Source organism: Pongo pygmaeus, chromosome 6 (genome assembly GCF_028885625.2).
Source record: "Pongo pygmaeus isolate AG05252 chromosome 6, NHGRI_mPonPyg2-v2.0_pri, whole genome shotgun sequence".
NCBI classification, from domain to species: Eukaryota; Metazoa; Chordata; class Mammalia; order Primates; family Hominidae; genus Pongo; species Pongo pygmaeus.
Window position 1 is genome coordinate 55,602,941 of NC_072379.2, and position 19,319 is coordinate 55,622,259.

Consider the following 19,319-nt stretch of genomic DNA (forward strand, 5'->3'; position numbering starts at 1 on the left):
ATAAGATGATGATTGATTTTTTAAAAAATCCTTCTGTATCTCCTAAATGCCTGCAATGAATATGAATTACTTTTATGATTTGAGACTGACTGTGATGGGTTTTCAGATTGGGCCCGCACTTTGACATTTGTCTGACCAGGAAGGTGCCAGGCAGCCGGGCGTCACGGGCAACAGTGTGGCCTTGGGCTTCATGTAGCTCTGTCTCCATTCCCCGGAACTCTCACGACTGTAAGGAAGGAGGATGTCCATCCGCTGCCTCCACCAGATGCACATTTGTGAGCCAGCACAGGTAAAGGATGCCTACTCCTTCTGTTCCCAGTGCATGAGAAAAGATACCTGGTCCAGGCAGGCCATGGAGGACAAGCTAGATCCTCCGTGCAGAGGAGAGGGCCACCATGCAGGGGATCACAGAGAAGGGAGGCGCCCAAGCAAGGACCAGGACAAGGCAAATGGCACCTGGCGATCAGCCCGGAGATTCTCTGTACTGGAATCTCCCTCCACCACTGTCAGTCAATAAATAGGTCCCCACGGATAGAACCTGGGTCTCCTTCTCCTCCCGCTGCCAAGAAGGAAGTTGGAAGAGGGACAGACTATGTAGATGTGTTACATTAAGGGAGTCCTCAGTTGGGTGGGGGACAGCAGGCAGTATGCTGGGACCTAGGAGGGCACACAATGGGGAGGACATAAGAGAAAGACCTGGAGTTGAGGCATCTCCACTCCAGAGGAAAATAGGGAAAGAGACTCAAGCAATTTCCAGAAAAAGAAACCCAAAAGGCAAGCGGGTACAGCAAGAGATGTTTACACCCATTAGATATCAGGGAGATGCAAATTAGGACAACAGTGCCATGGCACTTTACACCCATATGGCTGGTGAACATTACAAAGCTGGGTAATGCCAAGTGTTGGTGGGGCTGTGGGACTTAGGGACCTCAAGAGCTGCTGGTGGGAGTGCAGAACTGAAGCATGCAATCTGGCACCTCCGAGTCACATCAGCAGGAGGCATAACAGATGCCCAGCACTGCTCCTCCTGGGTGTGAGTCCCGGACAGAGGCTCACTCTCACAGATCCTGGAGGGGACCAGGATGTGCATGTTCACTAGAGTGCAGGGGAGACAGGACAGGACAGTAACACGTGGGCAATGACTCTACACAGCACCACATACAGCCAAAATGACGGACCAGAGTTATGCAGGGAAACACGGGAGCATCTCTCTCTTTTTTTTTTTCCTTTTTTTTTTTTTTAAGACAGAGTTTCGCTCTTGTCACCCAGGCTAGAATGCAGGGGCGTGATCTCAGCTCACTGCAGCCTCCGTCTCCTGGGTTCAAGCAATTCTCCTGCCTCAGCCTACCAAGTAGCTGGGACTACAGGCACCCACCACCACACCCAGCTAATTTTTTGCATTTTTAGTAGAGACAGGGTTTCGCTATGTTGGCCAGGCTGGTCTCGAACTCCTGACCTCAGGTGATCTGCCCTCCTCAGCCTCCCAAAGTGCTGGGATTACAGGCATGAGCCACGGCGCCCACCCTTGGGAGCATCTCTTAAAAGCACAGTGCTGAGGGGGAAACGTTAGAAGCAGGATGAGGCATATGACCAACAGCATTTATGTAAATTAAAGTACAGACACACAAAACACCATGTATTTTGCAAGACACACAGAAACACAAGTATTCACATTAAGCATGCTCACTTGTTTGCCTGTGAGAGGAGGCGAATGGGAGTGATGAAGACAAAAGAGAGTACATTTTAAGAATAAATAAAACAAGAGGCCCCTTGCACAGATAAATAATCATAATGTAGCATGAACTGAGGAATGATGAACGCAACTCAGCACCAGACGCCCAAATAAAGAACGCAGGTGCGCTCCCCTTTAGAGGCCCATTTACTCACTCAAACATGCGTCTATTCATTTACAGGTTTATTGGCTCCTCTGAGCCTTGGGCTAGAGCCCCAGGCCCCAGGAAGAGGAACGGATGAGAGCAGACACAGAGGGACCACAGAATTCAGAGGCAGACATACAGGGACTTCAAAAGAGAGTCAGATGCAGAGACAGGGAGGAAGGGCTGCACCTGCCCCGGGCTGGGTAACAGCTGGGGTGGGGATGTGGCCCCGTTGCTCCTCCAGAGCATGGCAGACCCATGGTAGCTGCCCAAGTTCAAGGGTGGACTCCAGTGGCGTGATGAGGCAGCCTAGCACATAGATGTCAGCACCTTTGCCGCCGAGCGGGAAGGCGTGGTCCACTTAGCACGGGTCCTCCAGGCTGGGAGAAGCTCAGGGTCATGGCCATGCCACTTCCGTGAGATCTCAGTCCTCACCTCCAGGGACAAGGAAAAGGACATTAGGAAGGTCCCCCTGTGGCTTTGCTACTCAACCCCAATGAGACTAAGGTGCAGGGAGAGGCCGGGTAAGAGAAACAGAGACATGAGGCAGGAAAAGCTATGCTTGGCCACTGCTAAGTACTACTTCTGGAGGATACTACTTTTTCCTTCCTGTGAGTATTTCTCACCATTCTTTTAGCTCCTTTCTCTGCCTTTTAGCCCTGCCTTTGTCTGAGCCCAGCTAAAGACATTTATAGGTGCTTTCTTGAGTTCCTGGCCAAATAACCACCCTGTTCTCTCTTAATCACTTAGACCACTCCTTGCTTTGGGGCTCAATTTTGTGAGCTCAACTCTGGCCACTGGAAATATGTCCAGAGGACATGACCTGAAGGGAGAGAGGATTCAGAACTCTGTCTGAGGGGTTGCAGTTGAGGAAACCGAAAGTAACTAAAAGAAAAGTAGCCTGGGGTGAGGTGGAAGGGTGGGATTGGGGGGGTGGGGGTGCTGTCTGTATCTTCGCATCTCCGAGGGGCTTTCAGGGGCATAGGGTGCTGAGAGAATGTGCCTCATGCAGTAGAGCCGAACTGGGGTTGTGGTGAAAGATAAAAGGAATCTGATATCTGTTCAATATAAAGATGATCTTTCCACAGCTGCCTGACAACAGAAAGAGCTATTGGGAGGTAGTAAGCTCCCTGTCACCAGAGGTATGTAACCACCTGGTCTCCAACACTGCTTCCCGAGACAGCTCCCTTCACAACTCTCTGTGGAAACACTTTTTCCACACCCCACCAGCCTCAGCCTGGGATGCTTCTTGCCCCTCCCAGGACCCCCAGGGCCCATGGTCTGCTACACCCAGACACCAGATAAGGCTGCATGGGACTTAGAGAGGTCAGGTGAGGAATAAAGAGAGGGAGACGGGAAGGAGCAGTAAGGGACAGAGGTGGCAAATGAGATGGGAGCAACACTCCACAGTGAAGGGGACAGGGCATCTGCAGCCAACTCTCACAGAATGCAGAGCCCATGGCAAATCCATGGCCAGCAGAGGGAATGCATGGCCCTGCAGGTGCACAAAGGTGGAACTTGGGAGTCTGGGGCATTGAGATCAATTCTCCCCCGCCTCTCTCCCCAGAGCAGGACTGTCCTAAGGGGGAAATTCTGTGTCTCCTGGGTGGAATTCACTTTGCGTCCGTCTCTGCCATGTCCCCACGTTTCCACATGTGCAGCAGCAGCATCTGTTCTGTCTTTTCATGTCTATCTCCCCTTCTGTCCACTCTCTTTGTGTGTCTGTTTCCTTTAGGTGCTCTCTCTGTTTCTCGGGCTCCGGATCTTCCTCTTTGTCTCTGATTATTTTCCTAGTTCCCTGTATGTCTATCTCTGACTTTCTTGGTTCCTCTATCTGTTCTCTCTGATTGTCTCTCCCTCAGCTGGCGTACCCCCTCCCCAATTCTCCTTTTTGTTCAATTTTAGGAACACAGAATTGAGGGATTCCTTCTGACTCCCTACCCTAATCCCTCTCCTGATCCCTGAAAGGCCTCCTCCACCTCCTGAAGAGTAGCTAGTAGAACTTGGCTTAGCTCAGAGGAAGGATAGATAAGAGATGTTTACAGGAAACATTCCGGTTCAGCTTGATCCAGAAGCTCAGGACAGACTACCACAAAATCTCACAGGAGTCAAGGTGTGGCCTGAGCTGGGGTTTACAGGGCCTGAGTGGGAGAGAGGAGGCGGGGCCTTAGGTCTGGTGGGAGGGGGACTCCATGAGGGATAGCCTTAAAAGTCACACACCTCTTGGTTGAGGAAGCAGTAGAGGATGGCAACGATGAAGCCCTGTGGGGCCAAAGAAGAAAGACCCCATCAGAACGCTTTGGCCTGGCCTGAAGGTGTCCACAGTCTTTCTGCTACCTTTTCCCTACTCATCCCCAGGCTATGGCTTGGGCCAGGTTTGATTGAAAGGGGAATTTAGATGCATTCATTACTTACTATGTGCCAGGCATATTGTCATAGAATTGTCATAGCAAGCCTGCCGGGGCTGTACTGTTGGCCCCATTTCTCTGACTTTATTTCTGCATCCTTTGTGAATGAGCACAACACTTGGCACATAATAGGGGATCAGTAAGGGTTGAATAGATTGGATGGATGGAAGGATGGATGGAAGGATGGATGGATGGATGGATGGATGGATGGATGGATGGACAGGTGAGTGGGTGGGTGGATGGATGTATGGATGGGTGGGTGGGTGGATGAATGGGTGGGTGGATGGGTGGTGGGTAGGTGGTTAGGTGAGTGGATAGATGGATGGATGGATGGATGGATGGGTTGGTGGGTGGGTAGATGGATGGATGTATGGATGGATGGATGCTTGGATGGATGTATGGATGGATGGATGGATTGATGGACGGATGGAAGAATGCATGGGTAGTTGAATACATAGATAGATGGGTGGCTGGAAGATGGACAGACAGATATTTGAATAGATAGATGAAAAAGAATAGCCCTCACCCTGTCATGAACTCAGCCAAGGCCCATGGGCAACAGCACCTCCCTCCAGCACCCCCAATGGAAAGAAAGAGTGCCTGCGGGAGCCCTCACCTGGAAGGAACCCAGTCCCAGCTCCAGGGGGAGGCGGATGCCCAGGCCAGCATTGTCTGGCAGGAAGTTGAAGATGATGTAGTGAATTCCAAAGAGTGGGATCAGGAAAAGTGTCGACTTGGAGAGACGCCTGCAGGAAAGACAAATCCTAGGCTCCCAAGGCTGGGATTAGAAACTGTCATGTGCACTTCATCTCCTCTCACTTCCTACCACCTCCCTATATCCACTCTGTGGACCAGCCACCTTGGGAAACACCACCTCCCCACAATCACCCTGGGCTTTTTAATTCTGGGCACTGGATCCTGCTGATTCCCCTGCCAACTCTTCTTGTCCCAGTTTATCCCAAAGTCTATGCATCTTTCAAAGTGTGGGTCAAAACCACTTCCTTCAGTAAGTCTTCCTTGACCACACCACCCTTCACCTAGAAAGGGTCCCTCTCCCCAGGCTCCCACAGAAATTGATCCCAGCACTCATCGTTCTATTTGGCATGGGAACGGACTGTTTGGGGTCCTCATCCTTCCAATATTGTGATCCCCTAGAAGGAAGGGGCCAGGTCTATTCTGTCTCTGGGAACATAGGGAAGAGTATGAGGCTGAGGTCATGAATGCCTGTTGGATGAGACAGAACCACCACATTGAATCCCCCTCCAGTTACCCTTTCCCAGTGTCCCCAGACACAAACACACAGTACCAATACTGAGACTGGGTATGGAGGCTGCCCTGAGTTGGCTCCAGTTTCCTCACCAGGATGCGGATAATATTGAGAAAAAGCCCAAAGTTCACCTGGAAATAGAGGCATAGGAAGGTGGAAGACAAGGGTCAGGGGGTAGCCTTGGGTGGCTGGGGTGAGGCCCAGCCCATTTGGGGACTAGAAAATTAAAATCCTTGAGACATGAGAATGTGCAGGTGAATGAATGCACAGATCATTGCTCCAGAACTTGTAGCCTGGAGCTGGGGGAGTCCCACATTTGAGCATTGGACAGAGAAGGACCCAGGATTCCTGTCCCTCTTCAGTCCTGGGATCAAGGGGGGGCGATCAGGCCTTGCCACCTGCCTCCAGCCATCTCCCAGGCTCTTCTCTAGCACAAAGCAGATGTCCCTCACTTTGCACAGTTGCTAAGTTGCAAAACATTTGTACATTTACCAAAGCCATGCAAAGCAGTCTTCACTGCCTTTGTGTTGTGTGTGAGAGCAGAGGGAGGAGAGGGGTTTAGCTGCAGACTCCATTTACTGCCCCCACCCGGCACCCCCGGTCTCTCACTGCAGTGGTAAATGATCTGCAACCAGCACATTAGGCTCATCAAAATTGAGCTGGAACAGCCTGCATGCTGATGGAGACCACCACCCCTCTAGTTTTACCAATGTGATACTGAGGCCCAGGGAGGGCCTCACAGAGAATCCGTGGCAGAGCAAGGCTGGAGCCCAGTTTTCAAGACACCCAGCCTGGAGTTGCATTTCCTGCTGTGTACAGCCCATCAGTAGTTCCAGGGAAGTTGACTGAATAAAGCAAAGGACACTGGCCCAGGGACTGACCCCGACCGAGAGGACAATGGGCCCTTTGATAATCCACCAGTAGGGGGAGCTGTCGTCCAGGTCCCAGCACCTGGGGAGAGAGGCAAGAAGGCCGTTGTTGGAAAGTTCCCTTCGCTGTGGTGAGGTAGGCACCTCCCTCCTCTCTCAGGCATTCATGCCTTCTGGTCTCACCCACCTCCCCTCCAGCCTTTTCTCCTGTCTCAGCCAGTTAGGGTCTCACCCAAAGGGGCACCTCAATCCAGGCTGGGCTCACCCTTTCTATCCACCTAGATGGACAAACGTTTCTGAACTCTGTTCAATGCCTCTTTGCTGGCCCCAACACGTCCCTTTCTCCAGGAGGCCCCCTGGCAGCTCCCTCACCCCACCTTACCCCTGCCCCACAGCCCTGGGAATCTGAGCTCCACTCTCCTGCCTGGCTCGTGCCCCTTATGTGCTACTCACAGACTGTTCTCCCATCCCCCATCCTAGCCAGGCAGTCCCTCCTCCTCCTCTTCCCAGCCTGGAGAACAGCCCATGGCCTGAATGTCCACTCCACACCCCATGTAGGACCAGCAGGTATGACAAGGTGGCTGCTCCGACTCACGCGATGTCCTCGAAGGCCAGCTTGCAGCCCACCCACATGCCAGTGAAGAGCATGGGCAGCCCTACAGGAGTACAGGGGAGACACAAGCGAGGGGGTCTGCATCCTTGACTCTGAGATCTGGCACCACCTCCCACCACCACCATCACCCACATAGGGCACTGCAAAGGCAGGGCCAGGCAGTACCCCAGAGCCAGGGCCCTGGTCCCACCCTCCAACACTTGCTGCCGGATTGTGGCCTGTCGCTCTCCTTCTCTGGGCCTCAGAGTGAGGTGGAGGGGCCTTTATGTAAACTCCCTGGGCCTTCCCAGCCCTTTACCTCCCCATGGTTCCCAACCCGCCTTCAGTGCTCACCCCAGCCAGCGAGAACCAGCCACCAGAAGGCTCTCCTTGAGCTGGGGGAGGTGGAGGCCAGGAGGCAGGTCAGGTAGACGGCTTCTGCCAACAGCCAGCTGAAGTTGGTCATGGTGGCGAAATGGGAGGTGGCCACGGAGACCTTGCATAGAACCTGTGGGCCGGGACCTGGTTGCTTCAGAGCTGGGACACCCACTAGAGCCCCACCCCAGTCTCCTCTACCCCACTCAGATACAGAATCTCCAGGACCCTCCACCTTAGGCTGGGACCTCCAGCTCCTTGGGCCACCCAAGAGGGGATGTGGTGACATACAGTGAGGGTTAAGAGCACAGATTTGGGATCTAGACAGCCTGGCTTCTAATTTACTATTTCCTGTGCAAATCTCCTCACACCTTAGCTTTTCATCTGTAAAAGGAAAAACCTCCAACACCTAGCTCAAGTCCTTCTCCTAAGGATTAAATGGAAACTGCCTAAGACTTGCTTCTATTTTCATTTACCCCCATCCTTCCTGAGCTGAAGTCAATCCCTAGAGCTGTGACTTATTCAGCCACAGTTCTGCCTTGCAGAAAACACACACAGGCACCCGTGCATTCACTCACTCACTGCATGACTTGATCACCTGCTGGCGGGGGAGCAGGACCACCTCTGAGTTCAGTTGGCCCAGGTTTGATCCCAGCCCCACCCGTGTGCCACTGGGTGACCTTGCCAACTGCCTCTCCTCTACAAAATGGGATTAAAGTGATGCTTTCTTCTTCAAGCTGTTTTAAAAATTCAAGAGATAATACCAGCTGACTCTTGAACAACAAAGGTGTGAATTGCTGAAGTCCATTTACACATAGATTTTCTTCCATCTCTGTCACCCCTAAGACAGCACCATCAACTTCTCTTCCTCCTCCCCCTCCGCCTACTCAACATAAAGACGATGAGGATGAGGACCTTCATGATGATCCACTTCCATTTAAAAACAGTCAATTTATTTTCTCTATGATTTTCTTAAAATTTTTTCTCTAGCTTACTTTATTGTAAGAATACAGTATATAACACATGTAACAGACAAATATGTGTTAATCGGTCATTTATGTTATTGGTAAGGCTTCAGGTCAACAGTAGGCAATCAGTAGTTAAGTTTGGGGGAGACAAAAGTTATACTTGAATTTTCAACTGAAAGGGGGGTCAACACCACTAAACCCACGTTGTTCAAGGGACAACTACGTATGTAAAGCACTTAGTGCAATGCCTGGCACAAAATAAGTGCTCAGTATGAAGTATAATTAATTCTTTCATCAGTTAATTGAGGTCATGTGTTAGTTTGCTCGCTGATTTCGCTGTTCATTTCCAGCACTCTTGTAGAGGATCTAGCAGGTGCTGGGTCTCCACATTCTGCTCCACTTTCCTTTAATTTCAGTTGCCTCTTATTGTCTCCACCCCACCTCTCCCATGGTGCCCTCCCAGTTTCTTGGACACGGCCCAGGTCCTCCTGTCTTTGAGAGTTTGTTCACCCTGGTCCGTCCTCTTGAAATGTTCTCCTTCCCCATCTCCCTGTCATTGCTGCCAACACAGATCCAGGGTCCCCTCCTCCCTGAAGCCCCCTCTCGTTCTCTTCTAGCTCTCAGCTTCCTCCGCTTGGGAGTCCCCTAATCTGTGTGCATTCTGTCCCATGGGCTCTTCCTGAAGGAGGGACCCAGCTCCTCCCAGCCCCTTGCATACACACCCCCAGCACAGACCAATGAGTGCTCGGGGAGGGATGAAAGGAAAGGAAAAGGCTGTGCATAGTGAAACGTGGTCTAGGTTGGACTACAGAATGCGGAGTAGAGCATGCAATATGGGAAATGACACGGATCGACACCACAGTCCAGAAAAGGCGTGAGGACTTAGGGCGTGACATGGGAGAGGAGCATTTTCCTGTTCTGTAATTGGCCATGCGGGAGCCCCAGGGTCAGCCCACAGGGCAGGGAAGCCTGGGGCAGGCACATCTGGGTCTGTAATCCCACCTCCTCTCTCCCCCACCTGCCCAGCCCCTTCACCCATGGCCATTACAGTGGAGAAGCTGCAGTGGTCAGTGTCATCACTGTGGAAAAGGGCGGCATCCTTCAGGAACACAGCTCCCGCCTTTAGGATAAAAGTGGCGAACAGCTGGGTGTGGACGTAGTTCCGGGGACAGTGGAGCCTCCTGGGGGTAATGGGAGAAATGAGGAACAAGAAGCAAGCGGGGAGAGGGGATTCTGGTGTGCTGCAACTGGGCTGAACAAGGCAGGAGGTGAATCGAATCAAATTGGATGCAATCAAACTGAATTCAATTGAGCTGAACTTGAGGCTTCAGTTTAACCCTTGCAGGATAGCTGAGCAACCATTCCTGTGCTCAGGGTAAGTGTGGAAACAGAGGAATATCTGGTCCCTGCCTTGAAGGTGCTCACAGTCTCAGGGAACAGAGGCAGAAACGGCAGGTACTGCCCATGGGAGCCCCCTGGCTGATCAGAGACACTCATCCCCATGAGACCAAGAACACCACAGGCCAGATGCAGTGCTCAGACTTTGAAGGCTGGAGGAGGGGGTGGGGTCTTAAAAGGGACAATTGTCAGAGAGTTGTAACAGTCAAGAGGGGCTCCGGGCAGGAGGCAGAGGACTGTCAGATGCAGATAGGAGCTGGGCTTTCTCAGATATAAACACACTGAGAACAATGAGGAATTCCAAGCAAATAGAATGAGCGCCACATGAGCAAAGGGGCAGAGGTAGGAGTGAGTTCTGGTGTTTGAAGAGATGGGTCTACATGGTGGGGAAAAGGGAAGGGAAAGTTAGATATGGGTATGGTGCCTAGATCTGGGAAGTTCATGGCTATGCAGCAAGGAAGCAGACTTGGCCCTCTGGGAAATAGGGAGCCAAGGAAGGTTCTTGAGCTGGTGATGAGGATGACAAACCTGAGAGCAACCAGGATGGTGATGGCCACGAAGAGGGCTACAATAGATATGCTATGGCCCATGGTGTAGATAATCTTCACCGTGGAGAAGTAAGATTCCTGGGAAGGGCAGAGACAGAAGAAAGTCTCAGCATCTGGGCCTTTGGAGGAAAGAGAGGCTTGACAATCAAGCAGGTGAAGCCTTTGCCATTCCACCCCAACACTCCCCATCTGGAGGCAGAGGCGTCCGCAGGTACCATGGAAAGCTCCCCCTATGCACTGGAGCTTTAGTTTACAGCCTGCCTTCCACCTGACCTGCGGGTGAGGGAGGGGCAGTGGCGAGGAGTGGAGATGGTTAACACTCATGATGCTCTGGGGGTGAGGAGAGGCAGCCGCAGAAACTACATGTCCCTGGGGAATGACAAAAGCCCAAGAGGAAATCAGCTTGTTTATTGACATCCAGCTTGCTCACCGGCTTGGGAACACAATGTCCCCAAATAAAGGAGATAGCCAGGGACACCTGGGGACAGCCACAGGCAGGCAGGCAAAAGGTTTCCATGGCCAAGTGTTTGGATCAGTCAGAGTCTAGCCTGGCCCTGAAGATAGAGGGTGCAGGCAAGGGAAGGGATCAGGGGCCTGGGCACTGGCCCCAATCCCAGCTCTCCTGTGGGGTCCAGGCAATCACTTCCTGTCCCTGACTCAGTCTTTCCATCTGAAAAATGGTTACAGTCATGCTTTACCTTTCAGAGATCAAGGGGACAGAGAAATGGGATGATGGGTGTGGGAGTGCCTTGCAAAGGCCCTGCTGGATGCACAAGTGTGGGGTGTGCTGGCTGGTGTTAGGAGCTCTCTGCAATCACTCTGGGCTTGAGTTTCCCTCACTTGCCCGCACCACAACCATGCACACTGCTCCACCGACTGAGGGCCAGAGAAGGAAAGGAGCTTCCCAGGGCTGCCAGGAGCCTTGTTTCCTCTGGAACCACTTTAAGCTCCCTGCCCTGGAGGCCTGGACACAGAACCAAGACAGCAACTGGCAGATCTCCCACCTGCCCTCTGCCCTGCTTTTGCCTCCAAGTAACTTGGCCCGTGGGTCACCCTTGAGTAACTTAGCAAAAGACCCCCTCTCCTCCAGACACTTCACTGCTCTCTGCTGGAAAACTGCTGTAAGTAGTATTCCAACCTGCAGGCTAGGGAATGGCGGCCCCTCCAGTTGTGCACCCACCCATACAAATGTCCATGGCAGTCCTTCCTGCAAGATGTCAGGAGACTCTTACCTCCTCAGCCAGCAGCTCCAGAGGCACAGGGCAGGCCACAGGGTAAGGTGGAAAGGGCTCAGACCAGCCAGTGATAGTACAATCCCGTTTCACAGCCCCTGGGAGGCAAGCAAGACTCTCTAGCCACAACTCCTTCCCTCTCCCCAGGAGGGAGCTGGGGGTGCCGTGGACCATGGAGTGACCCTAACAGGGTTTGCACGCACAGTTCCTCTGAGCAACAGAGAGGGCGGCTCCAGAGGCCTGGGGCCGAGGTCTAGCCTGCCCAGGGACACACTATGGGGCCTTCCATCTCTGGCTTCAAAGGCGCCATCTCTTCACAGAGAGGATTATTCCCCTGCAGGGTGAGGAGTCGTGAGCTGGGCTGCCAGCATCCTAAGGGCAGTAGGGGAAAAAAAGGCCCTCACTGTCCAGGCACCCAGGCCAGGAAGGTGAAGCAGAGCAGCAGAGTGCCCCACCCTCTCCATCCTGGGCAGTTGGTGGTGTCTTGGCAGTCAGGCAGGCCTGCCCTCCTCCACCCTTGCAGCCAGCCTCCTGCTAACACCTGGAGGGCATCCAGGTCCAGCACTTACAGGTTCTGCACTCTAATACTTTCCTGCGCAGTTAATGCTCTTCTCCCCAGTTCACAGCTCAGGAAGCAGAGGTCAGGATTGACTGACTGGCCCGAGTTCACCCCAGAAGAGGGGAAGTTGGTATACAAACCCAGGTCGGCCTGCCCCCAAATCCAGTGATTTGTCTGCCAGATTCTGCCACTTCCAGATGAAAGCACCTCCCTTTCCCACTGCCACACCCAGGACCCCTCACCTGACTCTGAGCTGAAGTGAGAGAAGAAATCCGGGCAGGGGAGGGTGACCCACTCGCCAGAGCCTGCCGTCGGCCAGCACAGCAGCCCATCCCAGGTCCTAGGGCAGCCTGGATAGAGAGCCGGGAGCAGCGGAGACTCAGTCCAGGTGCAGGGCTGCCCCAATAATCCAAGGGGTGAGGCTGGAGGATATAAAGGAATCAGAGAAGCCGCCACCTGCCTCCCAGGCCCCATACCCAGGGTGGTGTTGGGCATCTCCTCTGCTGCTTGTAGACAGGCACTCTCATCCTCTCTCAGCTGGGTGATGAAGTCACATTCTGGGTGCATGTGGCCCAATACCTGCTGGAAACAGTGAACAGGATGAGCCAAGCCAGTTGGGTGCCTTTCTGGGCTCTGTGGTCCACATGACCTGAGAACAGAGAAAAGGCCTGATTCATTTCTGTGCCCTAATCCTAGGCAAAGACCTGCTCACAGCAGTTTCAGGTGTGTTTGGTGGATGTTCAGATGGAAGGAAGGAAGGAAGGAAGGAAGGAAGGAAGGAAGGAAGGAAGGAAGGAAAGAAAGAAAGAACAGAAGGTCTAATCCTCTCTTGTGCAGTTAATGCTCTTGTTCTTTCCAGTTCACAGATCAGGAAGCAGAGGTTAGGGTTGACTGACTTGCTCGAGGTCACCCCGGAAGAGGGGAAGTTGGTATACAAACTTAGGTCTGCCTAGGTTTGGATGGATGTTTCTCCATTCTGTCTCATGGAAGTAAGTTCTGAGACACATTAGACGATGTGCTTCTGAAGATCTCACAGGGATGGCTAACTCCATCCTCATCAGGGCCTTTCCTCCTTCCCTGTGTCACTCTCCTTGCTCTCCACTCCTGCTCCCTGGAAGCAATTCTGCATAAAACTACCTTGGTAGACAGAATAATGGCCCCCAAAGATGTCCACATCTTCATCCGTGAAACCTGTCAATATGTTACCTTATATGGCAGAAGGACTTTGCAGATGTGATTGAGTTCAGGATCTTGAGATGCGAAGCTCATCCTTAATTATCTGAGTAGGCCCGATGTAATCGCAAGGCTCCTTATAGGGTGGGCAGTAGGAAAAGAGTCAGAATCAGAGGAGGTGGCATGAGGATGTGTGCCGTGGGAACTGAGATTTAAAGATGCTACACTGCTGGTCTGAAGATGGAGAAAGGGCATGAACTCAAGGAAAAGGCAAGGAAATGGATTATTCTCTACGGTCTCCAGGAGGAATGCAGCTCTGCCAATACTTTGGATTTACCCCACTGGAAACCATTTTAAATTTCTGAACTTTGTCTCAGTCTCTGCTTTTAGGTGTGCACACAGGCAGGAACACATGAGCAAATGGGTAGCTTAGTAAGTGAGAGAGAAGATGGATGAATGAATGAGCACATGGATGAGTGAGCACATGAAAGAGGTGAAGGCTGCATAAAAAAGGAAGGAGGGAAGAAAGGCAGGAAGGCAGGAAGGCAGAAAGGAAGGAAGGAAGGCTGGTGGAATGGATGAGTATACAGACAGACAAATATATGGCTGGGGAGGTGGATGGATGGATTTGGACAGATGGATGGATGGACAGATGACTGGCTGCATGGATGGGTGCATGGTGGATGAGTGAGAGAGCTGTGTAAGGATGGATGCGTGGCTTCATGGATGTGTAGATGAAAGGATCATAGCCTTGATGGCTGAGCAAACCCGAAAGATTATAGTTTTAGGAGCCTCCCAGATCTTGTGCTACACAGTGGCCATGAGAAATGATCTCTGGAAGCTGGAAACAAGTTGGGGTTTTTTTTGGGAATCTTCTAGTAGTACTTCTGAAAGTGTGCCTCAAGAACCAGCTAGAGATCCACTGGGATGGAAGCAGGAATATGCAGAGATCTAGGGTGGATCCAGCACTTTGCATTTTAACAAGTTCTCCAGGGAATTGGGAGTGAACAGCAGGAATTTCTAGCACTTCTCCCTCCCACCGCCCCAAACTGGAGGCAAACTAAAACTGATCGCCCAGCAGGCCAGAGCCCAAACAGATACATATAAGGGAAGCCAAGTTTACAAAACATACTTGCTGCACTGTGAACTGGGTATACAGCGTATACACTTTTGTATAAAACACACATCCAAGTCAACCAGTGTAGATGTCTGTTCCCCTAGGCTTTCACAGGAGAGGAGGGGCTGGGGAAGGGAGAAGGGCTGGATCCTAATAGACCCTGTGCAAACTGTGATCAGAAGCAGGACACGGGCTGGGCGCAGTGGCTCATGCCTGTAATCCCAGCACTTTGGGAGGCCAAGGTGGCGGATCACCTGACGTCAGGAGTTAGACACCAGCCTGACCAACGTGGCAAAACACCATTTCTACACAAATACAAAAATTAGCCGGGTGTGGTGACACGCTCCTGTAATCTCAGCTACTCAGGAGGCTGAGGCAGGAGAATCACTTGAACCCAGGAGGCAGAGGTTACAGTGAGCTGAGATTGTGCCACTGCACTCCAGCCTGGGCGATAAAGTGAGACTCCGTCTCAGAAAAACAAAAAAACAAAAAGAAGCAAGACAGGTACCATGGGAGGGAGTGTCCCTCTCACAGGGATTGGGGAGGTGGCATTTGAGCAGGACCTGGGGACAAAGGAGCATTTTTTAGAGCCAGACACACATAGTGGGGAGAAGAGCGTCTGGAACAGAAAGAACAGCATGTGCAAGGACAAGGGAAGTGGGAAAAGGTGTATTTGGGAAGTATCAGCTCAGGACTAATGTTTCTCTCCCCATGGCCCACCACCCCCACCACCCTCAATGTCTAGCAGGATCCGTGTCAGCAAATGTTTAATTAACAGCTAGTGTTCTTTGGGAGAAATGCAGGCACAGCAAATAGTGTAGCAGATGTAAGACCAGGGCTGGGGTCAGAGAGTAGAGACTTTGACCACCAGAGTGGGGACAATAGATGGTGGGTGACCACATGGAGAGACCCGAGAGCTCTGCCACAGATTTGTGGGCTAGGAGAAAATCTGGAGAGACAGCCCAGTAAGGAGGGTCACCCCCACCAGTGCTACCCTGGCAGGAGAAGTCACTCCTGTCCCACCCTGCTGACCCCATGGCTCCATGGCTTGGACACAGCTCTGCCATCTCCTGCTTGGCTCTGCAAGGCCCCAGGGTGCAGATGTCACCCACTACCCAGGCTCCAGGTCTCATTTTGGTGGGTGCCCCAGACTCAGCTCTTGGCTTCCTCCCGAGGACTCAGTAACCTCAGGCCCGTCTCAGGGCAGAGCCCCGTTGCATCTCCCCCACATCTCCCAACAGACTGAGTGCACAAAGCGGGGAAGGAAGAGCAGGAGGGCAGATGGGCCTGTATGGGACTTTCTCACACCATCAGCCTGACATTGACCCTGGGCTGTTGGAAGGGCTGTGGCCTCTGCCTATCCTTCTGCCTACTGCACAGTCTGGCAAGCCCCAACCCTGCCTGGGAAACTTTTCAGGGCCAATCTGGGGAAGCCACTGAGGGCAAAGGATGCCAGGTGAGCAGCCTCATGCCAAAAGGATGGACAGACAGTGCCCACACCTCTAAGAGAAGGAGGGAAATTCAGAGAAGCCCCACTAATGACTCAGGGTGTGTGGTCACAGGGTCAGATGTAAGGAGAGATTCTAGGGAGGGAAGTGGTGGGAGTGGAAGGATAGATCATTCTAAGATTTATCCAAATGCTCCTGCTGAATTAGGACTGGCGAAACACATCCTGGGGCTCCCAGTCACCCCCACACACATCCTGGACTCCACCCACCCATGAGGGGAGGCTCCATCGCCCTGGACCCCCAGGCCTTGCATCTGTGCCTGCTGCTCTTCCTGGTGTCTGCAGAGGTTGGAGCCCACACTGGCAAACAGTGATTGAGTTCTAGCTTTGGTACTAGCACCATCTGCTGAATGGCCACCACCAGGTCTTGGGTACCCCTGCTAAAAATAAAGCTTTTGCTGTAGAGCGCACACAGATGGCAGCCAGGGGGCAGTCGAAGTTTTCTGTGTTGCACCCCTATGCCCAGCCCTTGACAAATCGGATTCCACTCAATGCACAACGACCTGGGCCAGCGGATATTTTCTCTTTTAACAAAAGAGATAAAAGCAAGGCTCAGGAAGGCTGAGGAACTTGCAGGTCACACGGCTAGTTTCATGGGTCCAGGATTTAAGCCCAAAGCCTGTGCACTTAGGAGCAGGTGCAGCACAGTGCTTGGGAGGGGCAGCACCCTCCAATAAGGCAGGGGAGGAAGAATGCTTCAGGCCCCCACCATCCCAGAACCTTGTGACTCCCAGCCTGGTCCCTGCTGTCACTTGCAGTAACCTCCTGGAAAGTTACTGGGAAACCGCAGCACGTTCAGAAAGGGACCGCTCTCCTCATGCCCCGTACTCCAACGCTCTAGCCCATGGAGTACTATTTGGCTGCCAAAAGCCTCTTCAGCCCTCGGCATTGTGAGAGGATGATGGATCCCCTAACTGCTGGAGCAGAAGCAGCTGGTCTCCACCAACTCCTTAGGTTCCACTCCTTCCCTGGCCACACCCTCTTAGAAGGAAACCACCAAATTGGAGAGTGGCTCAGGGAGTCACGGGGCTAAGGAGGGGTCCAGAAATCTTACCACGGGAGCGTGTGGAAGCATCACAGGTGCACAGCTGAGAGAAAGAGCAGACTAGGGGGACTAAGAGGGGGGCATGACTTTGCCTCCCCAATTCTGAGGCACTGTCTTGGGGCAGACAGAGTCTCTGTGGCCCCCGGAGGGCACAGCCCGGCCCTGGGGGAAACAACAAGAAGGTGAGCTCAGCTCAGCCCCTGGAAGGACGTGTTAATAGCGCTACCCAGAGTCACTACAGACTGCCGGGCAGAGGGAGATGAGGGACGGAGCCCCGGTGTCAGGGGCTTTCCAAGCCACAGCCTGCCACCTGCTCGTAGGGAGGGACTCTAGAGCGGGAGAAGGGCAGTAGAGTCTCCGCCAGGCTCCAGCTGGCCCTGTGGCTCCCAAATCTGGAGCCCAGTGGGAGAGGCAGGAGGGTCTCAGCTGGCTACTCACGGTCGGTAACGGGCTCAACACCCAGAAGACGTGGGCCCCCCACATCCGGCGGTCCATGGTGAGCCCAGCAGCGGCTCCCTCCGCCAGCCTCAGTAAGCCTTGGCTATCTTCCTTCCCCTGCTCTCCCCTGACACAGCCGCTTCCACCGCACCCTCTGCTTCCCCTTCTCAGGTGGCTGTTTGCATAGGCAGGAGCTAGCCAAGGGACACAGACCGCTGAATATTCACCAGGATTACAGGACACCTGCTCAGCTCAGCGCTGACCCTGAGGTGGGACTCTGTTTCCAGCAGGCAGGGGCTGAGCCCCCACCCTCACCACCTTCTACTCTGGCTATAAGTCTGCTTGTGTGTCTGTCCTGATAGCAAGGGCCCAGAGAGGTGACAGCCGCAGGTTACTTGGTCAATATTCTCTACCACTTTCTTCTCTAAGCCCAGGTCTCTGGTGGCCGTCATTGGAGTGACCCCTCAGATTGATGGGATCTTAGAGAATAGGAAGAGGACCTGGGCCTGCCCTTGGGAAGCTCCCAGGTTATTTGATGCGTGCTCCTAGCCTCATCCACAGGGCTGGAGAGTGAGGTCAGAGCTGTGTGGAACTGGTGGGGAAGGGGAAGGGTATGGTATTAGTGGAGATGGAGGGTTGGAATGGTCTTAGGAAAGGAAGTGTGACCTGTAAGCACTGGCATGGGCTGGCCAGGAATGTGTCATTTCATCAAGACCTAGGTCCTTTACTGGGCAAGGACTCTGGCCTGGATGGTGAGCTGAAGCTGCAAGCATCAAGGCTCTGGACTTCACATGGGGGCTTATCAAAATCTCTCCAAAACTCTCACGGCAAAAGGGGAAAATGAGGTTGGTTGGAAGCCTTGTGAAGGATTCATGGGTCGAGCCATCTTGAATAGGGGGAGGACAACTCTCATCGGTAGCAGAAATGAGAAGACTTACACAGCCAAACTATATTTAACATTCATTGCCTGGTCGCTTTTATTATAGTTTTAGACTTTAAAATGCAGGGTCTCCATTGGCCAGGCTAAAGACAGTATTCTAAATGCCCCTGGATCTTGCACAGCATTTTGAAATGTCAAAGATGTCACCTCTGAAAGACCTGAATATCCCAGTAGCCGACAGGTCCTGATGTTTGTGTGCACGTCTCCACTCACAGAAGCTGCTGGGCTGAGTGCTAGAACACCAGACATGTTTACAGCCCGATCACATCATGAATGTTGAAGGCTCCTCGCCCCCGCTACATCTGGATTTAGGGCTTATTTTGACATCAGCAGGGGTTTATTTTTCCATTTTTCTTCATTGTCAACAAAATGCTGAAAAAGAATATTTTGAAAAGAAAACATGAACCACCCCAAGCTCCAAAACCCTCCTACACTGTGCAAGTGTTTTCATGAGCTTAACTGTGAAAAGGGTGCAAGCAGCGTGCCACACAGAGCTCTGCACACTTTTACACTTTTAGGGGAGAGCAGAGCTCCTCTCTTGGCAGGCTGAGAGCTCACAGGTTGGAAAAGCAGAGTGCTGAAAAGGTATAACTTGAAGGGAAAGCTAGAACCTTCTGTTCCTCAGCTACAAAGAAGCAACAGCACCAGGAAAAAAAAGTCTTACGATTAATCACTGTTGATAATTAGCATCAATATCATTTGCATTAATGATGGCTAATTATTGAGGTTGATAGTGATAATTAATAATAGTTATTACTATCTAAACGAGTGGTTCCTAACCTGGAGCAATTTTGCTTCCCTAGGGGACATTTGGCAATGTCTGGAGACATTTTTTATTATCAAAATAAAAACTAGGAGCTGGGGTGAGGAGTGGGGTGGTGAGTTGCTCCTGATATCTAATGAGTAGAGACCAGGGATGCTATTAAGCATCTACAATGCACAGGATGCCCCCACCCTCGACCATATAAAGAATTATCCAGTCCCAAAGATCAATAAGACCAAGGCT

The 19,319-nt window shown here is 52.3% G+C and overlaps 1 protein-coding gene across 1 annotated transcript; it reads right to left on the minus strand.

The window, feature by feature from the left end:
- Positions 1-1,902: 1,902 nt before the first annotated feature.
- GHRHR (growth hormone releasing hormone receptor) lies at positions 1,903-17,546 on the minus strand. The gene is made up of 13 exons (XM_054495503.1): positions 17,374-17,546; positions 12,570-12,672; positions 12,336-12,443; positions 11,535-11,632; positions 10,283-10,380; positions 9,405-9,537; positions 7,368-7,521; positions 7,017-7,077; positions 6,434-6,503; positions 5,592-5,683; positions 4,902-5,031; positions 4,098-4,139; positions 1,903-2,312 (listed from the first exon to the last, which is right to left on the minus strand). Exons 1-13 carry the CDS (start codon positions 17,428-17,430, stop codon positions 2,187-2,189), a joined length of 1,272 nt encoding a protein of 423 aa, XP_054351478.1. The 5' UTR covers positions 17,431-17,546; the 3' UTR covers positions 1,903-2,186.
- Between the last annotated feature and the right edge of the window lie 1,773 nt (positions 17,547-19,319).

Coding starts and splice junctions, on each gene's coding strand:
- GHRHR (XM_054495503.1), bottom strand. CDS start 17,430: ATGGACCGCCGGATGTGGGGGGCCCACGTCTTCTGGGTGTTGAGCCCG. Junction 12,444..12,569: donor GATGCCCAACACCACCCTGG/GTATGGGGCCTG, acceptor CTCTCTATCCAG/GCTGCCCTAGGACCTGGGAT. Junction 6,504..7,016: donor CTGGCCTTCGAGGACATCGC/GTGAGTCGGAGC, acceptor CTCTCTCCCCAG/GTGCTGGGACCTGGACGACA.